The sequence below is a fragment of the Papio anubis genome, chromosome 9 (assembly GCF_008728515.1).
Source record: "Papio anubis isolate 15944 chromosome 9, Panubis1.0, whole genome shotgun sequence".
NCBI lineage: Eukaryota > Metazoa > Chordata > Mammalia > Primates > Cercopithecidae > Papio > Papio anubis.
In genome coordinates, this window is record NC_044984.1 from 10,394,119 (window position 1) to 10,413,788 (window position 19,670).

The 19,670-nt window shown below is 41.9% G+C and overlaps 1 protein-coding gene across 1 annotated transcript; it reads right to left on the minus strand.

Annotated features, from left to right (window-relative positions):
* Positions 1–392: 392 nt before the first annotated feature.
* On the minus strand, positions 393–17,436 carry NECAP1 (NECAP endocytosis associated 1). The gene is made up of 8 exons (XM_003905932.5): positions 16,399–17,436; positions 8,515–8,615; positions 8,255–8,359; positions 6,337–6,418; positions 5,079–5,187; positions 4,808–4,991; positions 2,462–2,564; positions 393–2,123 (listed from the first exon to the last, which is right to left on the minus strand). Exons 1-8 carry the CDS (start codon positions 16,491–16,493, stop codon positions 2,075–2,077), a joined length of 828 nt encoding a protein of 275 aa, XP_003905981.1. The 5' UTR covers positions 16,494–17,436; the 3' UTR covers positions 393–2,074.
* Between the last annotated feature and the right edge of the window lie 2,234 nt (positions 17,437–19,670).

Consider the following 19,670-nt stretch of genomic DNA (forward strand, 5'->3'; position numbering starts at 1 on the left):
CTAGCTAATTTATCTCCTGTAACAATCACTGAACAAGAACTCCCAAGATCTTTTCTGGTTTCCAAAGTCTGTGGCTCTGACCTTAGTTCTTTCTCTTACACTGATCCCTGTCATTTCTGCTGATTACAGTTAAGATATAAGAAGTGGCCTAGATCATGAAGATAATTGGAAGCAAATTAACTGCACCAGAAAATAAATAATGAATATTCATTGATTACACAGAGTGCTCTGTCATTTTAGGACCATGAGCACAAAGCTCTAGTCTCAACTTCTTAAAAGCCTTATTTCTTAATAAACAGTGATATAAATATCCTTTATTACCTACTGGTCCATTTATGTTTGGTCGATTCAATTTAAAAGGTAATCAAATAAGCAAATTAAAAGATAAAAGAGACACTTTTTTCATATTTTTAATTACCATTATTGCACCAATACAGCATATGCTTTATATACATATATCTTAAACATTTTCCATTTTTCAGGAATTCAAATACATAATATATTATCATCTTGAGAATACAAAGAACACAACATGGAGGAAGATTGAGAAAATAGGTTCCCAGTATTTAGTCACTAGTGATTCTACAGACTTTCCTTTTAGTGTTCTCTATTGGAATTTTAATATGTCCTGCCATGGCTCTGCAAGAATAGAGCTGCCTGGAAAAGGAGGCAATGAAAAGAAAATGGACCCAAGTCAGAAAAAGTTAAGAAGGGAATCCAGGAAAGTAATATATTTTGAAACTAAACCTAAGGACTCCCTTCTGCCAGAGTGTACATACCCAAATAGGTGCAAAAGGGAAGCAATTATATCTTCCCATTTCATCCTCAAAATTGCTCATTGAGAAACAAAACAGAAAGTACCCACTCACCTAAGAAGCACAACTTTTTTCACAGCATTGTAAAAGGAATGGCAGGGCAGAGGGAAAGGAAAGTAGTGGGACAACAACTTGCTTTTAAGATGCCCTGGGTGACAGGTATCAAAGCCTTGGGCAAAACCTGTCACAGTAAAGCTGTGACTCTCCAACTTCCTTCACAAATGACAATATACATAATAGCAGCTTTCTGTTAAAGAACTACATGAACTGAAAAGAAATGTTTATGGAAAGGGGCCAGATACCCAGGCAGCAAGGCAATGAGGGTACTAAACAAGAGTTAAGTGTTTTCAACCTCTCTGCTCTACAGATCAGGTTAAAAACTCTAAACCCTTCAACTTTAGGTCAAATAACAGGGCAAATACAAATTAATGCCATGCTTCAAATGCAGCAACCAGATGGAGCTGCAAGAAATTAAACACTCCTATAGACTATCACTTGGAAAGCACAGCCTCTTGAACCTCCTTCATTACAGAGACACCCACTGGTCAAAGATGTTACACAATTCAAATTCAACAAACAGAAAAGAATAGTGGAGGTGCCACCAACACAACCCTCTTATCATAGAAAGAAACATGTAAACACACAAGAGGGCGATGGAGCTGCACCCAGCACTGGATGTTCACTGAGTACAATAAGCCTGAAGGAGGCTACACAGCAGAGACCCAGGAAATAGGCCTTTCTCCATATCTACCCCTATCAAAATTCTGAATTTGTAAACACTGAGGTCAGCCTGTCCATTTTTAGTCCTGGGTTAGTGGAGAAGGAAGTTGCAAGGTTTCTGACTCCCCTGAAATTGCCAAATAGGGCTTCACAAAGAGGCACACAAGGGTCATGAGATGATTCTGAAATAAGTTAAAGAATTTAAAAGATGAGACAAATTTTACAGATGTTAGAGGTCATTCCCCCTCAAACAGACGCTGGCCTTTTGAGCCCTGCATGGTCAGCCAAGACTATGATAAGATCCACTAGTCTCCTACCTTGGTACTAAGCAGGAGATAACAGATACTTTCTTGGCTGCACAAGTAACAACACAGGGGAGTGACATAAACCAGCTTGAATGTAATGGAGAAGCTATGAAAAAGATTGTCCAGTCATTTTGGTTCTGGGGAGGAAATGGGTTCCTAACTTCCCTCACAGATTGGTGCCCTCAAGGTCTTTTTTATTCCTCAAGTCTGTCCTTAATGTCCTGCCAATGCCATTCAGAACTGGACCCAGTTGGATGGCTGTGGTGCCTGGTTTGGAACAGAGCTGCAAGACAGGAGAATAGAGAAAGTCAAAGACATCATATTAGGATAACAACTCCATTCTTTACTTAATAGTTTCTAAGAAATCACTGCCTAGAATTTCCAAAACTACACTTCATGGCAATTCTACTTACCAAGGCCTGAAATATCCCATTCAAACCTCATCCTACAGTTTTCTTGTCCCACCATTCCCAGCACTACTATATTTCCTTCACTATAACTCCTCCAAAAGACTCTATGTGACCTGCATATCCATTGCTTCTCCAGATCAAAGATTTCAATTGACTGCACCTATCTTCTACACCCTGATTGAGAGTGCGCTAGTTTCCCTGCGCCCATCACCTGGATGCAGTGCTGAAGTCCCCCCACAAGTCATTGCTTGCAGAAACTGGAGTTGGTGCTGGTGTCGTGACGGGAGCAGGAGAATCCAAATCTAAAAGGATATCTAAACACAAGGTAAGAAAAGAAAAAAGAAAAACATCATCAAAATCTAGGAAATGAGAATTTATGTTCACACAAAAAATCTGTACACAAATGCCACGGCGGCTTTACTCATAATGGTCAAAAACTGTAAACAACCTAGATGTCATTCCTTGGGCAATAGTTACTCACACTGGTATATCCATACCATGGAATACTACTCAGCAATAAAAAGGAACAGACTATTGATATACACAACTTGAATGAATCTCAAGGGAATTATGCTGAGTGGGAAAAGCCTGTCCCAAAGGTTACATGCTGTATGATTCCTTTCACAGAACATTCCTGAAGTAACAAAATTATAAAGATGGAGAATAGACTGGTGATTGTCAAGCGTTAGGAATGGGGGAAGAAAGGATGAGAGGGAGATGGGTGTGGTTGTGTAAGGTTGACACAGGGGATCTTTGTAGTGATTAAACTGTTCTATAGCCTGAAATGATGGTGGATCCATGAACCTACACACGACAAAACTGCAAAGAACTAGCCAGATGCAGTGGCTCACATCTGTAATCCCAGCATTTTGGGGGGCCAAGGCAGGATCACTGAAGCCCAGAAGTTTGAGGCCAGCCTGGGCAACATAGTGAGACTCTGTTGTTACAAAACATTTAAAAATTAGCTTGGTGTGGCAGTGTGCACTTGTAGTCCCAGATGTTTGGGAGGCTGACGCAGAAGGATCTCTTGAGCTCAGGAGTTTGAGGCTGCAGTGAGCTATGACTGCACCACTAGCCTGAGCAACAGTGTAAGACCCTGTCTCAAAAAATAAAAAAACAAACAAAAAAACCTGCATAGAACTAAATATACAGATCCACACAAATATACACAGATAAGAACATGTAAAATGGTTTAAGCTGAGTAAGATGAGAAAGTGGTATAATGTCAATTTTTGATTTGTGATAATTGACAATAGTTTCACAAAATATTACCAATTGAGCGAAACTGGGAAAAGGGTAAACAGGATCTCTTCATATTATTTCTTACAACTGCATGTTAATCTACAATTATCTCAAAATAATAATTTAATCAAAAAAAAAATCTTAGATACTATCCCCAGTGCCTTCTGGCAACACTTACCAAAAGAAGCAGGCTGTAACATTTTCACCTCAAAAATTCCAGCAAGAGAAAGCTTAGCCTTAGTAATCAATTCAACCAATTATCTGCATTGTCCAATACATTAAGTTAAAATTCTCAGATTCTAAGACATAGTTCCCTAATCTTAGAAAATTTCTTTTCTCAGTTCCAATGCTCTCACTTTTCAAATGAGAAGATGTAACTATATTTATTCTTTCTCCCACCAGACAGAAAAAAAGAATGAAAATGTATGGACAAATCTCCTTTTCTCCCAGTTGCTCTTGTGAAGAAATGGGAAGGTTTAAGAAATAACATTTACTAAATGGCTACCATGTTCCAAGTGCTATGCTAGGTGCTGTCAAATCATTTAGCCCCTCACGACATTGGGATGGTAATTTTTTTATTTTATCTATCTATCTATCTATCTATCTATCTATCTATTTATTTATGTTTGTTTGTTTGTTTGTTTTTTATGAGACAAGGTCTCACTCTGTCACCCAGGCTAGAATACAGTGGCGCAATAATGGTTCACTGCAACCTCCCAGGCTCAAGCCATCCTCCCACCTCAGCCTCCCAAATAGCTGGTTCTACAGGCGTGCACCACCACATCCAACTAATGTTTGTATTTTTTTGCAGAGATGGGGTTTCGTCATGTTGCCCAGGCTGATCTCAAACTCCTAAGCTCAAGCAATCCACCCATCTCAGCCTCCCAAAGTGCTGGGATTACAGGTGTGAGCCAAGGTCCCCACAGGGGTGGTTTTACATCTCCAGTTTGTAGATAAGGAAATTGAGACTCAAAAAACTGAAGCAATGTTTACCAAGCACATTCAAATATAAAGTAGCAGAGCCATGACCAAAATCTTGGTCCATCTGACTCAAAAGCTTATAAACATCTAACCAAGAAAAAAGTGAAGGAAATTGTCTTTTTAATAAGCATATATTTTCTGCCAAAGAACCGACGAGATACTACGACTCTTAGTTTACAGAAAAGCTTTGATTCCTTGCTAGAAGCTGCCAGAATCACCTTGTCAGTACCATGAGCTATTTCATAGCAAAAACATTAACTCTCCTTGACAAACAGGTGTTACTTAATTAAAACTATAAGATTGGGTTTCTCAAAATTAGAAGTATCAGATTTACCTGCATCACTGCCTCCATGGTTAGATTTCGGAATGGGTGGTGGGGTGACATGATTGCTGATGGCAACTGAGGAGGACGGTGGGGGAATAGTGACTTTGCCTCCTGGCGGGGGTGGGAGTAAGCTCAGGCCCCCACCCCTTGCAGTCCTGGGCTTAGAAGCACCTCCTTTCTTGGTTGTAATGTTCTACAAAAGAAAAAAAGGAGAGCAAGAGAAAGATGTGATAGGCTTATGGAAGCACAGGAAAACAAAATTTTTCAAAACCATACTCACCCCGATACTCAACTTGATGGTTTGTCCTTCCTTGAAGCCCAGATCCAACTTAGGTCGAGCGTCCATTTCTTGAGATTCCTTGGAAATCTCAGATTCCTGCTTGACCCACCTTTGGGAACAGAGCAAGTTATCTTAGTTTGAGATTTCCTGAAAGCAGAGTCTGACATACAAATTTGGGTGTATTTACTTTTATGAAATGGGATTCCAGAAAGCACAGTGAGAGATAAAAAAGAGTGAGAAAAGAAAGGAAAAAAGCCAAGAAAGAAAACAACTGGAGTTCAATCCCACTGGGGGCCCTCTGAGAAATCTCACAGAATACATATCAGACTTGCCCCTTCCAAAAGAATGGCATTTAGCCACCAATTCCCATTCCCCACAGCTGGGGGCTGCTCCTGAGGGGGTGTTAGTTTCTTAATCTTTCCAAGTTAAACCTTGCTCTTAGCCTTCTACAACTTCAAAGAGTCCTGAGGCAGAAAAGGATACGCTTGCTCTTGAGGTAGGAAGCTGACTGTGCATAGTGCTGTCAACCACAGCGGCAACAAAATCAAGCAGGCTAAAGAAATACTGCAAAAGTCACAAAACACGTCAGCTACATAAGGTAACAAGAGTGGCACACAACTCCCCACATAAAGCCCTGTTGTTACTGTAGACCTCCCTCTACCACCTAAAAGACAGGGCAAATTCCTGTCTGGAAAGTGAGGAGCACCTCTGCCCAGCCACCGCCCCGTCTGGGATGTGAGGAGTGCCTCTGTCCAGCTGCCCACTGTCTGGGAAGTGAGGAGCGCCTCTGCCCGACCGCCGCCCCATCTGGGAAGTGAGAAGCACCTCTGCCCAACTGCCGCCCCATCTGGGAAGTGAGGAGCACCTCTGCCCAGCTGCTGTGCAACCTTCCAAGTGTGAAGTGACAGCCTTGTGTGTCACCTTTCTGCCTTCCCCAAGTTTGCATTTTCGACATTAAAGTTTACTTTTTAATTAAAAGTTTAAAAAAAAAAAGAAAAAAGACGGGGCAAATTCGACAGAGCATCATTTCAGACTACTGCACAAGGGATCTAAAACATACTGCAGGCTATAAGGAAAGGAAACATAGAATAGATGCAAAGATGACCGAAGGAAACAAAAGCGAATGGGGAGATTTATAATCATGATGAAACAGTTTAAGAAATAAAAAACCAGGAGGAAAAGAGACACTGCCCATTCATGTGAGAAGCAGCATGCCTATAAGCATTCAACCGGGGAACTAAGGACAAGCTTCACTCACTTGAAGTGATCCTGCAAGGAGACGTTAAAGTCGAAGGCATCTCCCCGATCTGTGAAGCCAATGCCAATGAAAGCACTGCGCCCTGTGAAAAGGTAGGAAGACTCGAATAGGAAGTATCTTCTATGGCAAGAGTCCCCAGCCCCTGGGACGAGTCCCCAGCCCCTGGGACCAGTCCGTGGCCTGTTAGAAACCAGGCCATACAGCAGGAGGTGAGTTGCACACAAGAGAGCAAAGCTCCATTGTATTTACAGCCACTCCCCGTTGCTTGCATTACCACCTGAGCTCTGCCTCCTGTCAGATCAGTGGCAGCATCAGATTCTCAGAGGGGTGTGAACCCTACTGTGAACTGCACATGTGAGGGATCTAGGTTATGTGCTCCCTATGAGAATCTGCTGCCTGATGATCTGATCTGTCACTATCTCCCATCACTCCTAGATGGGGGTCTCCCATCTCCCCCATCTAGTGGCAGGAAAACAAGCTCAAGGCTCCCACTGATTCTACATTATAGTGAGTTGTATACTTATTTCATTATACATTACAATGTAATAATAGAAATAAAGTGTACAATAAACATGATGTACTTGAATCATCCTGAAACCATCCCCTAATGCCGGTCTGTGGAAAACTGTCTTCCACAAAATGGGTCCCTGGTGCCAAAAAGGTTGAGGACTGCTGCTCTATGGCAAATTCTGCCCAATGAAAATATAACAGTCACCCTAACTAGACAAAGTCTGACTGTGAAACATCTTCTCACAGACCAAGAGTTGATAAACTACATAGAGTCCACATGCTTTATCCTGCCATAGCTTGGTTTTCTAGAAAAAGTTTCATTGGAACATAGTCAATATCAACGTGTTTATTTATTTTTACAGTGCTTTCACACTGCAACAGCAAAACTGAGTAGTTGCAACAGAGGCCACTTGACCTGCAAAACCTAAAATATTTATTATTTGTCTGTTTGCCAATCTTTGTTATAGACCATGGAGAAAACAGTGAGAATAACTGCCCCACACATAATATGATTCAAGTTTTGCCCCACCAAAAACTACCACAAACAATAAACGGTCAAAAAGTGTTCATTCTTCTTTTTTTTTGAGATGGAATTTCGCTCTTGTCGCCCAGGCTGGAGTGCAATGGCATGATCTCAGCTCACTGAAACCTCTGCTTCCCGGATTCAAGCAATTCTCCTGTCTCAGCCTCCCGAGTAGCTAGGATTACAGGCACGCACCACCACGCCCAGCTAATTTCTGTACTTTTTTTTTTTTTGTTGTTGAGACAGAGTCTCGCTTTGTCGCCCAGGCTGGAGTGCAGTGGCCGGATCTCAGCTCACTGCAAGCTCCGCCTCCCGGGTTCACGCCATTCTCTTGCCTCAGCCTCCTGAGTAGCTGGGACTACAGACGCCCGCCACCTCGCCCAGCTAGGTTTTTGTATTTTTTAGTAGAGACGGGGTTTCACCGGGTTAGCCAGGATGGTCTTGATCTCCTGACCTTGTGATCCGCCCGTCTCGGCCTCCCAAAGTGCTGGGATTACAGGCTTGAGCCACCGCGCCCGGCCATTTCTGTATTTTTAGTAGAGGCGGGGTTTCATCATATTGGTCAGGCTGGCCTCCAACTCCTGACCTCAAGTGATCCACCCGCCTTGGCCTCCCAAAGTGCAAAATGTGTTAATTCTTTTGTTAGATGTGGCGTTTTGATTTATTTAAGTCTACATATGAATTACCACATCTTGAACTTGTGCTCATATCTATTACAAATAACACGTTAATACTTTTCCTTTAGCAACTATAGTAACTTTAGAGAAAGGGAAGGAAAAAATGAAGTAAACCAAAGAAAGATAAATGCAACTGGACACACTTTTCATGGCCATGCATTCACCTGTTTTCCTGACTTCATTCCATTCACAATCCCAGGTCTCTTACCAGTACCATCCTGGATCCGGATTACAAAGTAGCGGCTGGAATCTGTCACTGTCTCCACAGCAATACCAGGATATTGTTCTACTGGAGCCTGAGCAAACAGCTCCCCTGACAGATAAGAGAAAGACTTTTTTGAGCAAAGGAAGCCAAAATCCAGAACTCCAATTAACAAGTATTTCCATTCCAGTCCCCAAATTGAAGGTACTTATAAAAGCACACCAAATTAATATCCTTAATATTAGAGGGTCACCAGTGAAGATTACCTGAAACTTTATCCTCGAGTTTGATATAGGCAATCTTCCCTTTTGAAGTGATTCGGAGGCGACCAGTCCAATCCGGCTGGTCTAATTTCCAGTCAGATGCCCTAGGAGAGGAAAAGAGGAAGGCTCAGGCACATGTCCTTAATTTACTAAAGCCTACCCAGAATCTTTTACTGTATTTCTATTTCCCTGTCCTGGATTACCTATTCTTTCTACCTATTAATCAACAAGAATAATGCATGATATATTTAGATGCCTCATGTTACATATAGTCCAAAGCAAGTAAAAGACAATGCTACTACTTGAGGACTTTGGAGTCCAATAAGCATCATTAAAAAGATGTAAAAGCACGAATAAAAGCAATAAAAAATAAAATTCTGGCTGAGCGTGGTGGCTCAAGTTTGTAATCCCAGCACTTTCGGAGGCCAAGGTGGATGGATCACTTAAGTCAGGAGTTTGAGACCAGCCTGGCCAACATGGTGAAACCCCATCTTCTAAAAATACAAAAATTAGCTGGGTATGGTGGTGTGCACCTGTAATCCCTCGGGAGGCTGAGGCAGAACCAACTGAACCTGGGAGGTGGAAGTTGCGGTGAGCCGAGATTATGCCGCTGCACTCCAGCCTGGGTGACACAACAAGACTTGGTCTCATATAAATAAATAAATAAAATTTCTCATAACAATGCTATTTTCAAACTATAGATGCTATACTAGATAACAATGCTTTACTAATCAGATAACAACAAAGTCTACTAAATTAAATATCCTAGATAATGGGAGCCCTCCCAAATCACTAAATATACTATCTTTCACTGAATTCAATCAATATTTATACAATACTTATTAAGACAGAGGCACCACTGTTCTAGATGCTTGGGATACAACAGCAACCAAAACAAAGATTCCTACCCTCATGAGGCTTACATTTTAATAGAAGATAGAAAATAAAAAAGAAACAAAATAAACAGCATAATTAGTATCTTAGAAAGTGGTAAGTTCTAAGGTAAAAAGAAAATGTAGAGGCAAATTAGGAAGATTGAGAAGACAGTGGGAGAATGAACAGGTTGTAGCATTCAAGAGGGTGGTTGGGGTAGGTCTCATTAAGGTGAAATGTGAACTAAAATGTGAAGCAAGTGAGTTACCCATACAGATATCTAGGGGGAAAAGCATTCTAGACATAGGGAACAGCTAGCCCAAATGTGCTAAGGTAGGGCATGCCTGGCATGTTTGAGAGACAGCAAGGAAGCCATTGCGGTTAGAACAGAGTAAGAGACAAGGTAGGAGAGGTAACAGAGGGCCAGATCACGCAGGGCCTTGTGGGCCATAGGAACAACTTTAGCTTTCACTCTGAGTGAAAAAAGAGCTACTACAAATTTTAAGCAGAGGTGTGACATGATCTCCCTTATATTCTAAAAAGATTACTACATCTGCTGTCTGGAGAAAAGCTGTAGGGATAAGAGGACTGAAGCAGTGGGATTAGCTAAGAGACTACTGCAGTAATCTAGAAAAGTCACAATGGTAGCAGAAGTGGCTAGATTCTGGATATATTTAGGGTACAAGCAGTAGGATTTTCTCATGGATTAGATACGGGATAGAGGACACAAAGAGAAGTCAAGGACAACTCCAAGGTGTTTAGCCTGAGCAAAGGAGTTTCCAGTTATTGAGATGAGGTGGAACACGTCTAGGAAGAAGGATCAGGGATTCAGTTTTAAATATGCTGAGTTTGAGATGTCTCGTAGATTTTCAAGAGATGTAGAGTAGGCAGTAAAATATATGAGATGAGTTCAAGAAAGACATCTGGGCTGGAGATACAAACATCCATGAAAACATTAGAAATTTATAAAATGTGTTATCATCAACTTGAACAACAACTAAGATTATTTATGATGAATTTTACAAAACATTGTATTTGTGATTTGTTTTGCCAGGAGTATGGAAAAGAGATTAGCAAAGTAAAAGTTATTAATAATTCCTCTTTTAGGAAACCAATGACTAATACTTAAAGGCAAGAAAAGCAACAATAAGGTATATATGAACAAGAATGAGTTTAACAAGATGAGAGGTAAAAAGCTGAAAGGAAGAAAATGAAAGTGAAAATTAGCACAGGTTTTGAACAGGATCTGTAAAATAAATCCTTCCCATTCTCTTCGCTCTTGATTCCCTGCCCTCAAAGACTCTCAAGTACCTAAATCTGATCCAGATTACAGAGCTCTAAAGTTCCTCATCTATTATACTTTTTTAATGAGTCATTACTTATTATAATCATGCCACCAAAAGCTAATGTAAATGGGCTATTAAAGATATTAGGAACAGCCAGGCACGGTGGCTCACACCTATAACACCAGCACTTTGGGAGGCCAAGGCAGGAGGACTGCTTGAGCCCAAGAATTTGAGGTTGCAGTGAGCCATGATCGCCCCACTGCACTCCAGTCTGAGCGACAGGGTGAGACCCTGTCTCTAAAAAAAAAGAATTAGGAACAAGCCTATTAAATGTGTTTTTCATGGATGAGTTCCTTATTTATCTTGTGTATCTAGTGCCCAATATTTAATAAATTCTGTAAGTAAATGGATATTCGTGGCAACAGATTCCCTCAGCCTTGAGACTTAATTCCTTTCCTACTCCAAGACCTAATCTAAAGAACTCTTGATTTTGCTGGTCCTCTGACAATACTTTAAACTCACCTCACAAATTTTCATTTACCTTAGTAATAAAACTTCATATATATTAATAAAAAATCATTATGATGATTCACAGTAAGATTCCACGTGTACATTTTATTATGTCCTTATAGTAGCTATGTGAAGTAGGCATGAAAAGCCTATCATACCTCTCTCTCTCTAAATGATGGAAAGGAAAACACAGTAATAATGCCTAACTTCAAAGTCCATTATTCTTTCATTACACTGAAACACATTATAGAGGTTAATACTGATTTAGCTAAGGGAAGAGGGTAGTGACGAATATTTTTTTAAAAGTTTTACAGGTTGGAAGTGTTTTCTAACCATTTACTTATTTGTGTGTGTGTGTGTGTGTGTGTGTGTGTGTGTGTAATAGAGTCTCACTCTTCCACCCAGGCTGGAGTGCACTGGCGCGATCTCGGCTCACTGCAACCTCCGCCTCCTGGGTTCAAGCGATTATGTTACCTCAGCCTCCCAAGTAGCTGAGATTACAGGCCCGGGCCACCATGCCCAGCTAATTTCTTTTGTATTTTTAGCAAAGATGGGGTTCCACCATGTGGGCCAGGCTGGTCTCAAATTCCTGACTTCAGGTAATCTGCCCGCCTTGGCCTCCCAAAGTGCTGGAATTATAGGAGTGAGCCACCGCGTTCAGACTGTTTTCTAAGCATTTGTAAGTTTTTTTGTTTGTTTTGAGACGGAGTCGTGCTCTGTCGCCCAGGCTGGAGAGCAGTGGCATGATCTCAGCTCACTACAACCTCCGCCTCCCGGGTTCCGGCGATTCTCCTGCCTCAGCTTCCCAAGCAGCTGGGACTACGGGCGGGCGCCACCACGCCTGGCTAATTTTTTTGTATTTTTGTAGAGACGGGGTTTCGCCATCTTGGCCAGGCTGGTCTGGAACTACTGACCTCAAGTGATCCGTGCGCCTCGGCCTCCCAAAGTCCTGGGATTACAAGCGTGAGCCACCACACTCGGCCTAATAAGTTTCTTCTCAACCCCAATTTTCCTTCTCATAGTCTAGAAGTCTGGTCAGTGAAAGTCCGGGAACGAAGAGCTTACACTAGGTGAATTAAAGTCAATTATTCTCTTTAATCTTCTCAGTCACTCAAAGGAAAAATTCCTCCTGCTTTTTGAAAAGGCCAGTTTGTCCTTTAATGTCAGCCTAGAGAATAAATCCTGCTTATATATAAAGTGGGTTCTGGTAAACAAGAAAGATTATGCAGACAACAAGAAAACTACCATTTATCAAGCATTTATTATGTGCCAGGCATCATGTCCATTCTTGTGAAAATTAAGTTAGAGGGCCCAGCACAGTGGCTTATGCTTGTAATCCCAGCACTTCGGGAGGTTGAGGTAGGTGCATTGCCTGAGGGCCAGGAGTTCAAGACTAGCCTGGCCAACATGGTGAAAACCCATCTCTACTAAAAATACAAAAAATTAGCCGAGCATGGCGGCGCACATCTGTAATCTCAGCTATTCAGGAGGCTGAGGCACAAGAATCGCCTGAATCTGGGAGGCAGAGATGGCAGTGAGCCGTGATCGCACCACTGCACTCCAGCCTGGGTGACACAGCAAGACTCTGTCTCAACAAAAAAAAAGAAAGAAAGAAAGAAAAATTAAGTGAGAGGATCCTACAAGGTAAGTATTGTTACAGTCATTTTTACAAAAGAAGAAACTAACATTCAAAAGTGGTAAGTGATTTGCCAAAAGTAACCCAGCAAATAAATATTGTTATTCAAACTTAATTCTGCTCTCTTCATGTACTATACTAAAAAAGTGACTGATGATAACATGTCTCTTGGAGGATAAAAAAAAAGCCAATAGGCATGAAAAACACAGAAGTATAACAGGAAAAAGAGGAAAATTAAGAAACTGCTTTAATGGCTCAGTGCAGTTAACTGATGTAAGTATAAAGGTTGTGGAAAACTAGGAAGTGAAGATAGAGAATGCATATGGGTGAGAGAGGCAAGGTGTTTTAAAAAGCTTGAAGTGGGCCAGGCGCAGTGGCTCATGCCTGTAATCCCAGCACTTTGGGAGGCCACAGCGGGCGGATCACGAGGTCAAGAGTTTGAGACCAGCCTGGCCAACATAGTGAAACCCCGTCTCTACTAAAAATACAAAAATTAGCCAGGCATGGTGGTGTGCACCTGTAGTCCCAGCTACTTGGGAAGCTGAGGCAGGAAAATCACTTGAACCGGGGAGGTGGAGGTTGTGGCGAGCTGAGATTGTGCCACTGCACTCCAGCCTGGGCAACAGAGTGAGACTCCATCTCAAAAAAAAAAAAACTTGAAGAAAAAGAATATAATCCCACTTCAATGTGTATCATACCCTTAACTCCTAAAGTTGGAAGTAGTGAGCTATTTGACCTTATTTAACAGTTCAATTAATGCCATTTATGTGATTAGGTTTCTCTGTGTAATCTACTGATTTCTTCTTTCAGTCAACATTTACAGAGTGCCCAAAGTGTACCAGATACGGTACTAGACCCTGGGAATATAAAGTTAAAAAGATCTCAAGTTGTTCACAGTCCAGTCTGGAGAAAAAAGGAGACTAAACAATCCATTACAATACAAAATGAAGAGCCCTGGAATAGAGACAAGAACAAAGTGCTATGCAGGAACAGAAAACCAAACACCACACGTTCTCATTCACAAGTAAGAGTTGAACAATGAGAACGCATGGACACAGGGAGGGGAACAACACGCACTGGGGCTCTCAGGGTAGGGGCGAGGGTGACAGGTTGACAAGTGCAGCAAACCACCATGGCACATGCATACCTATGTAACAAAACTGCACATTCTGCACATGTATCCCAGAACTTAAAGTTAAAAAAAAAGAAAAAAGAATAAGGTGCTATGGAAGCACACAGGGTGCATATCTAAACCAGAATGGAAGGGTCACATAGGGCTTCCCAAAGAAGATGATGTTTAAGTGACTCATATAGTACCTGTAACTACCATCTAAAAGCATGTTGATTTCTACTCAGGGTCAGTTTGGGGTCCAACTAAAAACTTATTAAAAACAGAACTGCTACCTCTTTGCCAAAGGTGCAACCCACAGGGCCCAGTGCACAGGTCAGCAAGCATAAAAATATCAATTCATGATGAATAAAACTCCAGTAAGGAGCAAAATAATAGACATAAGGAGAGGGTAATTTTTCAGCCAAGGTAATGATAAATGCCAGGAGGAAAAATCACAATGATGATGTGGGTCAGAGAGAAGAATAAGAACAGTATCTTGGCCAGGTGCAGTGGCCCACACCTGTAATTTCAACATTTTGGGAGGCTGTGGCAGGAGAATCACTTGAGGCCAGGAATTCGAGACCAGCCTGCGCAATATATCAAGATCCTGTCTACACAAAAAAAATTTAAAAATTAGCCAGGCATGGTGAGGCAATGCCTATAGCCCTAGCAACTTGGGAGGCTGAAGTAGGAGGATCCCTTGTGCCCAGGAGTACGCAGCTGCAGTGAGCTATGATCGCACCACTGCACTCCAGCCTAGATGATAGAATGATACCCTACCTCTCTAAAAAAAAAAAAAAAAAAAAAACCCGACGCCTGCGTGCGGTATCACACCTGTAATCCCAGCACTTTGGGATGCCAAGGTGGGCTGATCACAAGGTCAGGAGTTCAAGACCAGCCTGGCCAACTTGGTGAAACCCCATCTCTACTCAAAATACAAAAATTAGCCCAGCGTGGTGGTGCGTGCCTGTAATCCCAGCTATTCAGGAAGCTGAAGCAGGAGAATCGGTCGAACCCGGGAGGCAGAGGTTGTAGTGAGCTGAGACTGAGCCATTGCACTCCAGCCTGGGCAACAAAGCGAGACTCCATCTCAAAAACAAACAAACAAACAAAAAAAACGAACAAGGGCCGGGCGCGGTGGCTCAAGCCTGTAATCCCAGCACTTTGGGAGGCCGAGACGGGCGGATCACGAGGTCAGGAGATCGAGACCATCCTGGCTAACCCAGTGAAACCCCGTCTCTACTAAAAAATACAAAAAACTAGCCGGGCGACGTGGCGGGCGCCTGTAGTCCCAGCTGCTCTGGAGGCTGAGGCAGGAGAATGGCGTAAACCCAGGAGGCGGAGCTTGCGGTGAGCTGAGATCCGGCCACTGCACTCCAGCCTGGGCGACAGAGCGAGACTCTGTCTCAAAAAAAACAAAAAAAAAACAAAAACGAACAAATAGTATTTATAACTGCTTTACTGCATTTCCTACATTCTTTCACATCCATTATATGACTTAATTTTACTCTCCCAAAAACCCTTGTTAAGTACATTATCAGGAGAGCACAGGTATCATCACTAACAGGTTTTTTTTGTTTTTTTTTTTTTCTATTTTACAGATGAGAAAACTGAGCTTGGAAAGGGCTCACACTCATATTGTTTAACATGAAGCCCAGTGAACTGTCTTTCAACTACATAATGTCCTACAGCATCCTCAGAACCTCACAGTCATTGGATTACAAGGTGGTTAGTTAGGCCCTACAGAGAAAAATGCTGCCTCAACTTTGGAGGGAAAAGGTGTGGGAGAGGTTAAGAAGGGAGGTAGAGAAGGAAGACAGAAAATACTATCTAATCATCAAGAAAATACAATGAGAAGAAACAGAATGAACAACCATTGTAAAGCTTATGATCATAACCTTTGCTCACTGGTAAAACAGCTGAAGGAAAAACCGAATGGTGGATGATGACAGTTGGTGACGAAATTGACAACAGTACAAAAAATAAATCAGATCATCCAGAGAGTGGCAAGCAACACGATTACCCATAAATGTGCATGGGGAACTGGAAAGGTGTGTGACCTGGAAATGTGCATGGGGGAACTGGAAAGGGGAACTGGAGAGAGGATGAGGATGATAAGCTGAAGGACGCAGAGAAGAGCGAATGAAAGGGGACTGGCGATGGAGCAGGCACGACTGAAAGTGGATGATGGGGAGCAGATGGGTGTCCCAGCGGGTTACGGGGGAGGCGGAGTGGAATAATGCAGAGTGGTCATTTAAAAAAAAAAAAAAAAAAAACACGGCAGAAATATGGCGATGACAGTCCAGAGTGGAGATGGAGCAGGAGGTCAGGGAGATGACAACCCAGGTAGGGAGGCTAGCAAGGTGACAATACAGAGGTAGTAGTGGCAGGGACGAGCAGCGTGCTAGCTGAGGAGGAAGCTGTCACCTGCGACAGAGTACGCGTGTGCGGCAGCGCCTCGGGGTTAGTACCTGTAACCGCGGTTGGAGGCCCGGGGCGGAATCCGGTAGACGCTGACGTCCGGTTTCACACACAGCACAGACTCGTACTCCAACTCGGCCGCCATCTTGGCTCCGCTGTCCGCGCTGCCGGGGGCGAAACGTAAGACCGGGGGCGAAACGTAAGACCGGGGGCGGAGCACGGGAGGTGGAGATGCAAAGCGCGACAACTTCTGCTTGCGTCACTTCCGCGCGAGTTCAAGTTCGTTTCTGATATTAACCTCTTCGGTGACGCGGGGAGCCATATTGAAACCTGGAAACGATGAGGCTGGACGGCTCACCATCTTGGGTAATGGCAAAGATGCCTTCAAGTGCGTGACTCTCGTTATGGAAATCTCTCTCCCGGAGAGGTGCTTAGGAAAAGCGCCATCTTGCTCTAGGCAGGTTCCTGGAGTGCCCTACGAGGACGAGGACCGTATTGAATCCTGACGGATTTTCTTCCAGGAGTCACTTGCCAACTGTAGTCTCCTGGCAGAAAAGAGGCATCCGCCAGCCGGTAATGCCAGACGAGATACCTACAGAGAATGATGTATGAGCTGGTCATAGACACGGTGAATTTCAACTCTCCAGAGTCTAAACGCTGAAAACACCCAACTTGATTTAGTGCCTTACACTCTTCATCTCCAATTTGTCAGGACGACACCTGTTAAAATGTTTTGCCACACTTTCAGCGTGTATTTCGATTATCTTTTTGGAAAATTTGATCCTGTTAAATACACTCTAAATGCGATCAACCCAATTCCTGATAAAATTGGAAGCATAATGAACTATCTAATGGCCGCTATTAGCTCCCAGTTCTATTATGATGATAAATGCTACCGAACTCTCACCATAAATATGATCTTTCTGCGCCCCAAAAGTAAACTTAACAACACCGTAACTTAGTACAGATAGCAAGTGGCAAAACTGACATAGGAACTCAAGCCTTCCTCATTACAACAGCAGCAGTCTTCATCACTTTGTTGACTGGTTGAAAACCTGCCTCTAATTTGTCTACTCCACCTTGGAAAGTGATATCTTAAATTTCAAAAAGAATTACAATATTTATCCCTGGCGAGGACGTGAGGAATGGTCTAATCTCATATACTGTTGGCAGGATTGTAAATTGGCACAGCATTTTTAAAAGGGAAATTAACAGAATTTATCAAAATATTAATTGGACGTAATCTTCAATTTAGCAGTTTAATAAGTATTGTAAAGAAATCCTTATATGCACAAAAAAGTATGTACAACAATACTACAGCATTGTTTGTAGTAGTGAAAAAAATGCAAACAACATGACCATCTATCAATGAAAAATGGTTAATGGCACATCTATTACTATGAGATGTTTTGAACTAAAGGGTTAGCCATTGAAAGAGATCAAGATTTTTTAAACCCAACTGCAAAAAACATACAGCATTATCAACTTTTGTCGAAACACCCCAAAATTATATATGTATGCATGTAAATGCATTGAAAAGGCTTTCAAAGGATATAGGGCTAAGTGGGGGAAAGAAACATTTTCTCCTCCATATATTTCTCTGTTAAGATTTATATAGCTATTATCTTCACTGAATACATGTTAAAAGAAAAATAAAGACAAAAAAGTGGTTTATTACTTGTTCCATATTTCTGACCCTATGATCTCATCTGAAGCCTAGGTCATATGACTTACACCACATTGTACCTCTTTTTTTTTCTCTCTTCTGTGTTATCACTGGCAATCATTTTTGGAGGATTCTGGCTTCTGGTTCACCTTCTTACTGGTTTACACTCTTCCTCTTCTCCCAAATCTTTTAGAGATTTCGAAGTCCATATAGTTAACTCTTCCTAGCTATGCAATCTCCTGACATAAATCTAACCATCTTTACCTCTCTTTTCTACCTCACCTGTTATTCTTCATGTTCTGCACATTGTTAGCCTTCTCCTCTTTATTCCTCCCCCTCCTTGTTTCAACAGTTCTCTTGCCAGCATCCTTAAGCTTCCTTTCCTCTTTGTCTTTCCATCACAGCCAACCCGAAAGACTCCAGTCATATGTATTCCAACCATCTCCCGCCATCATTCTCCAAAAGCAAATCACGCAAGTATAAAGATTGGTGTCCCTAAAAGTTTATGGGTTTGAGTCTCAGCTTTGCCTTTAACACCCAGATTTGCCATTGCTAGTTTTTATTTTCATTCCCTTTAATGGTTGTTCCAAATTTTGCTGCCCTTTCAGGCCTTCAACTCTAAGTCTTCTCCTTTTCTTTCTTGACAGGTGAAACATCTTACTACTTCCCTAAGAAAATAAAGTTTATGCAAACTCTCTCAACTTAATGACACCCTATTCATAGTCCTATCTGCATCTTCACCTATTCTTTTTCCTGTCCACTTGTGTGTGCCCTGGATTCTCTACTCCCCAATCTCCTCAGGGACCTGGCTTAATCAGTTACCTCCTTTCTTTCCTGTATCTTAAAACTCATTTTCCATTCACCCCTTTCCCTCAGCATATAAGTATATTCAAGTCCTTTCACACACACACAAAAAAAACTTAACCATGTTTTTTCTTTATATAAATTTAAATTTCCCTTCTCTTGCTTCATCTCAACAAAAACTGAAAAAAATAGTCTTCCTCACTCTCACTCACAATGTCCTCTCTAGCTTAACTGATCACATTGCCATAATTTTCCATACATGCCATTTTTATTCATGCTGAACATATTTGCACAGACGGAAATGCCCTTCCCATTCATTCCTTGGGAAGATGCCTTTAGATCTAATCCAAATATCAATTTATCTGAGAAGTTTTCCTCAACTTCTCTAAATAGAACTGGTAACTGCCTCCTCTATGCTCCCACATTTTTATACCTGTTTTAGTTCTTATCACATTGCATTCAACTGCTGGTTGGCATATCTGTTTTCCAAGGAAAGAAACAGGTTTGTGTTTTCCCAGTATCTAGCACAGTTTTCAGACTATAGTAAGAACTCTGTATGTTTATTTGCTAAGTGGTACGTCATTTCAACCAATATCTAGGGATAATTTATTCTTTCCCAATCAGAATGATTTGAGTATTAACGGGATGCCGTTTGTTGAAAATCCAAAGCTCAAAGATATCTAACTATGCAATTTATTCTCTACTAAAAAAATACAAAAAAACTAGCGGGCGAGTGGCGGAAGCATGTAATTTAGCTACTTTCGGAGGCTAAATTTCATCATGCACCAAGGCTCAGGAGAAGTGAAGCTGTAAACAAATCAACCCACTATCCTGCTCCTAGGCTTAGCTCTG

What these genes read in the sequence shown, in the direction of transcription:
- NECAP1 (XM_003905932.5), bottom strand. Translation starts at nt 16,493, where the DNA reads ATGGCGGCCGAGTTGGAGTACGAGTCTGTGCTGTGTGTGAAACCGGAC. An exon ending in ACTCGAGGATAAAGTTTCAG is followed by an intron (nt 8,360 to 8,514) that starts GTAATCTTCACT and finishes CTTATCTGTCAG; the next exon opens with GGGAGCTGTTTGCTCAGGCT. An exon ending in CCATGGAGGCAGTGATGCAG is followed by an intron (nt 2,565 to 4,807) that starts GTAAATCTGATA and finishes CCTTGTGTTTAG; the next exon opens with ATATCCTTTTAGATTTGGAT.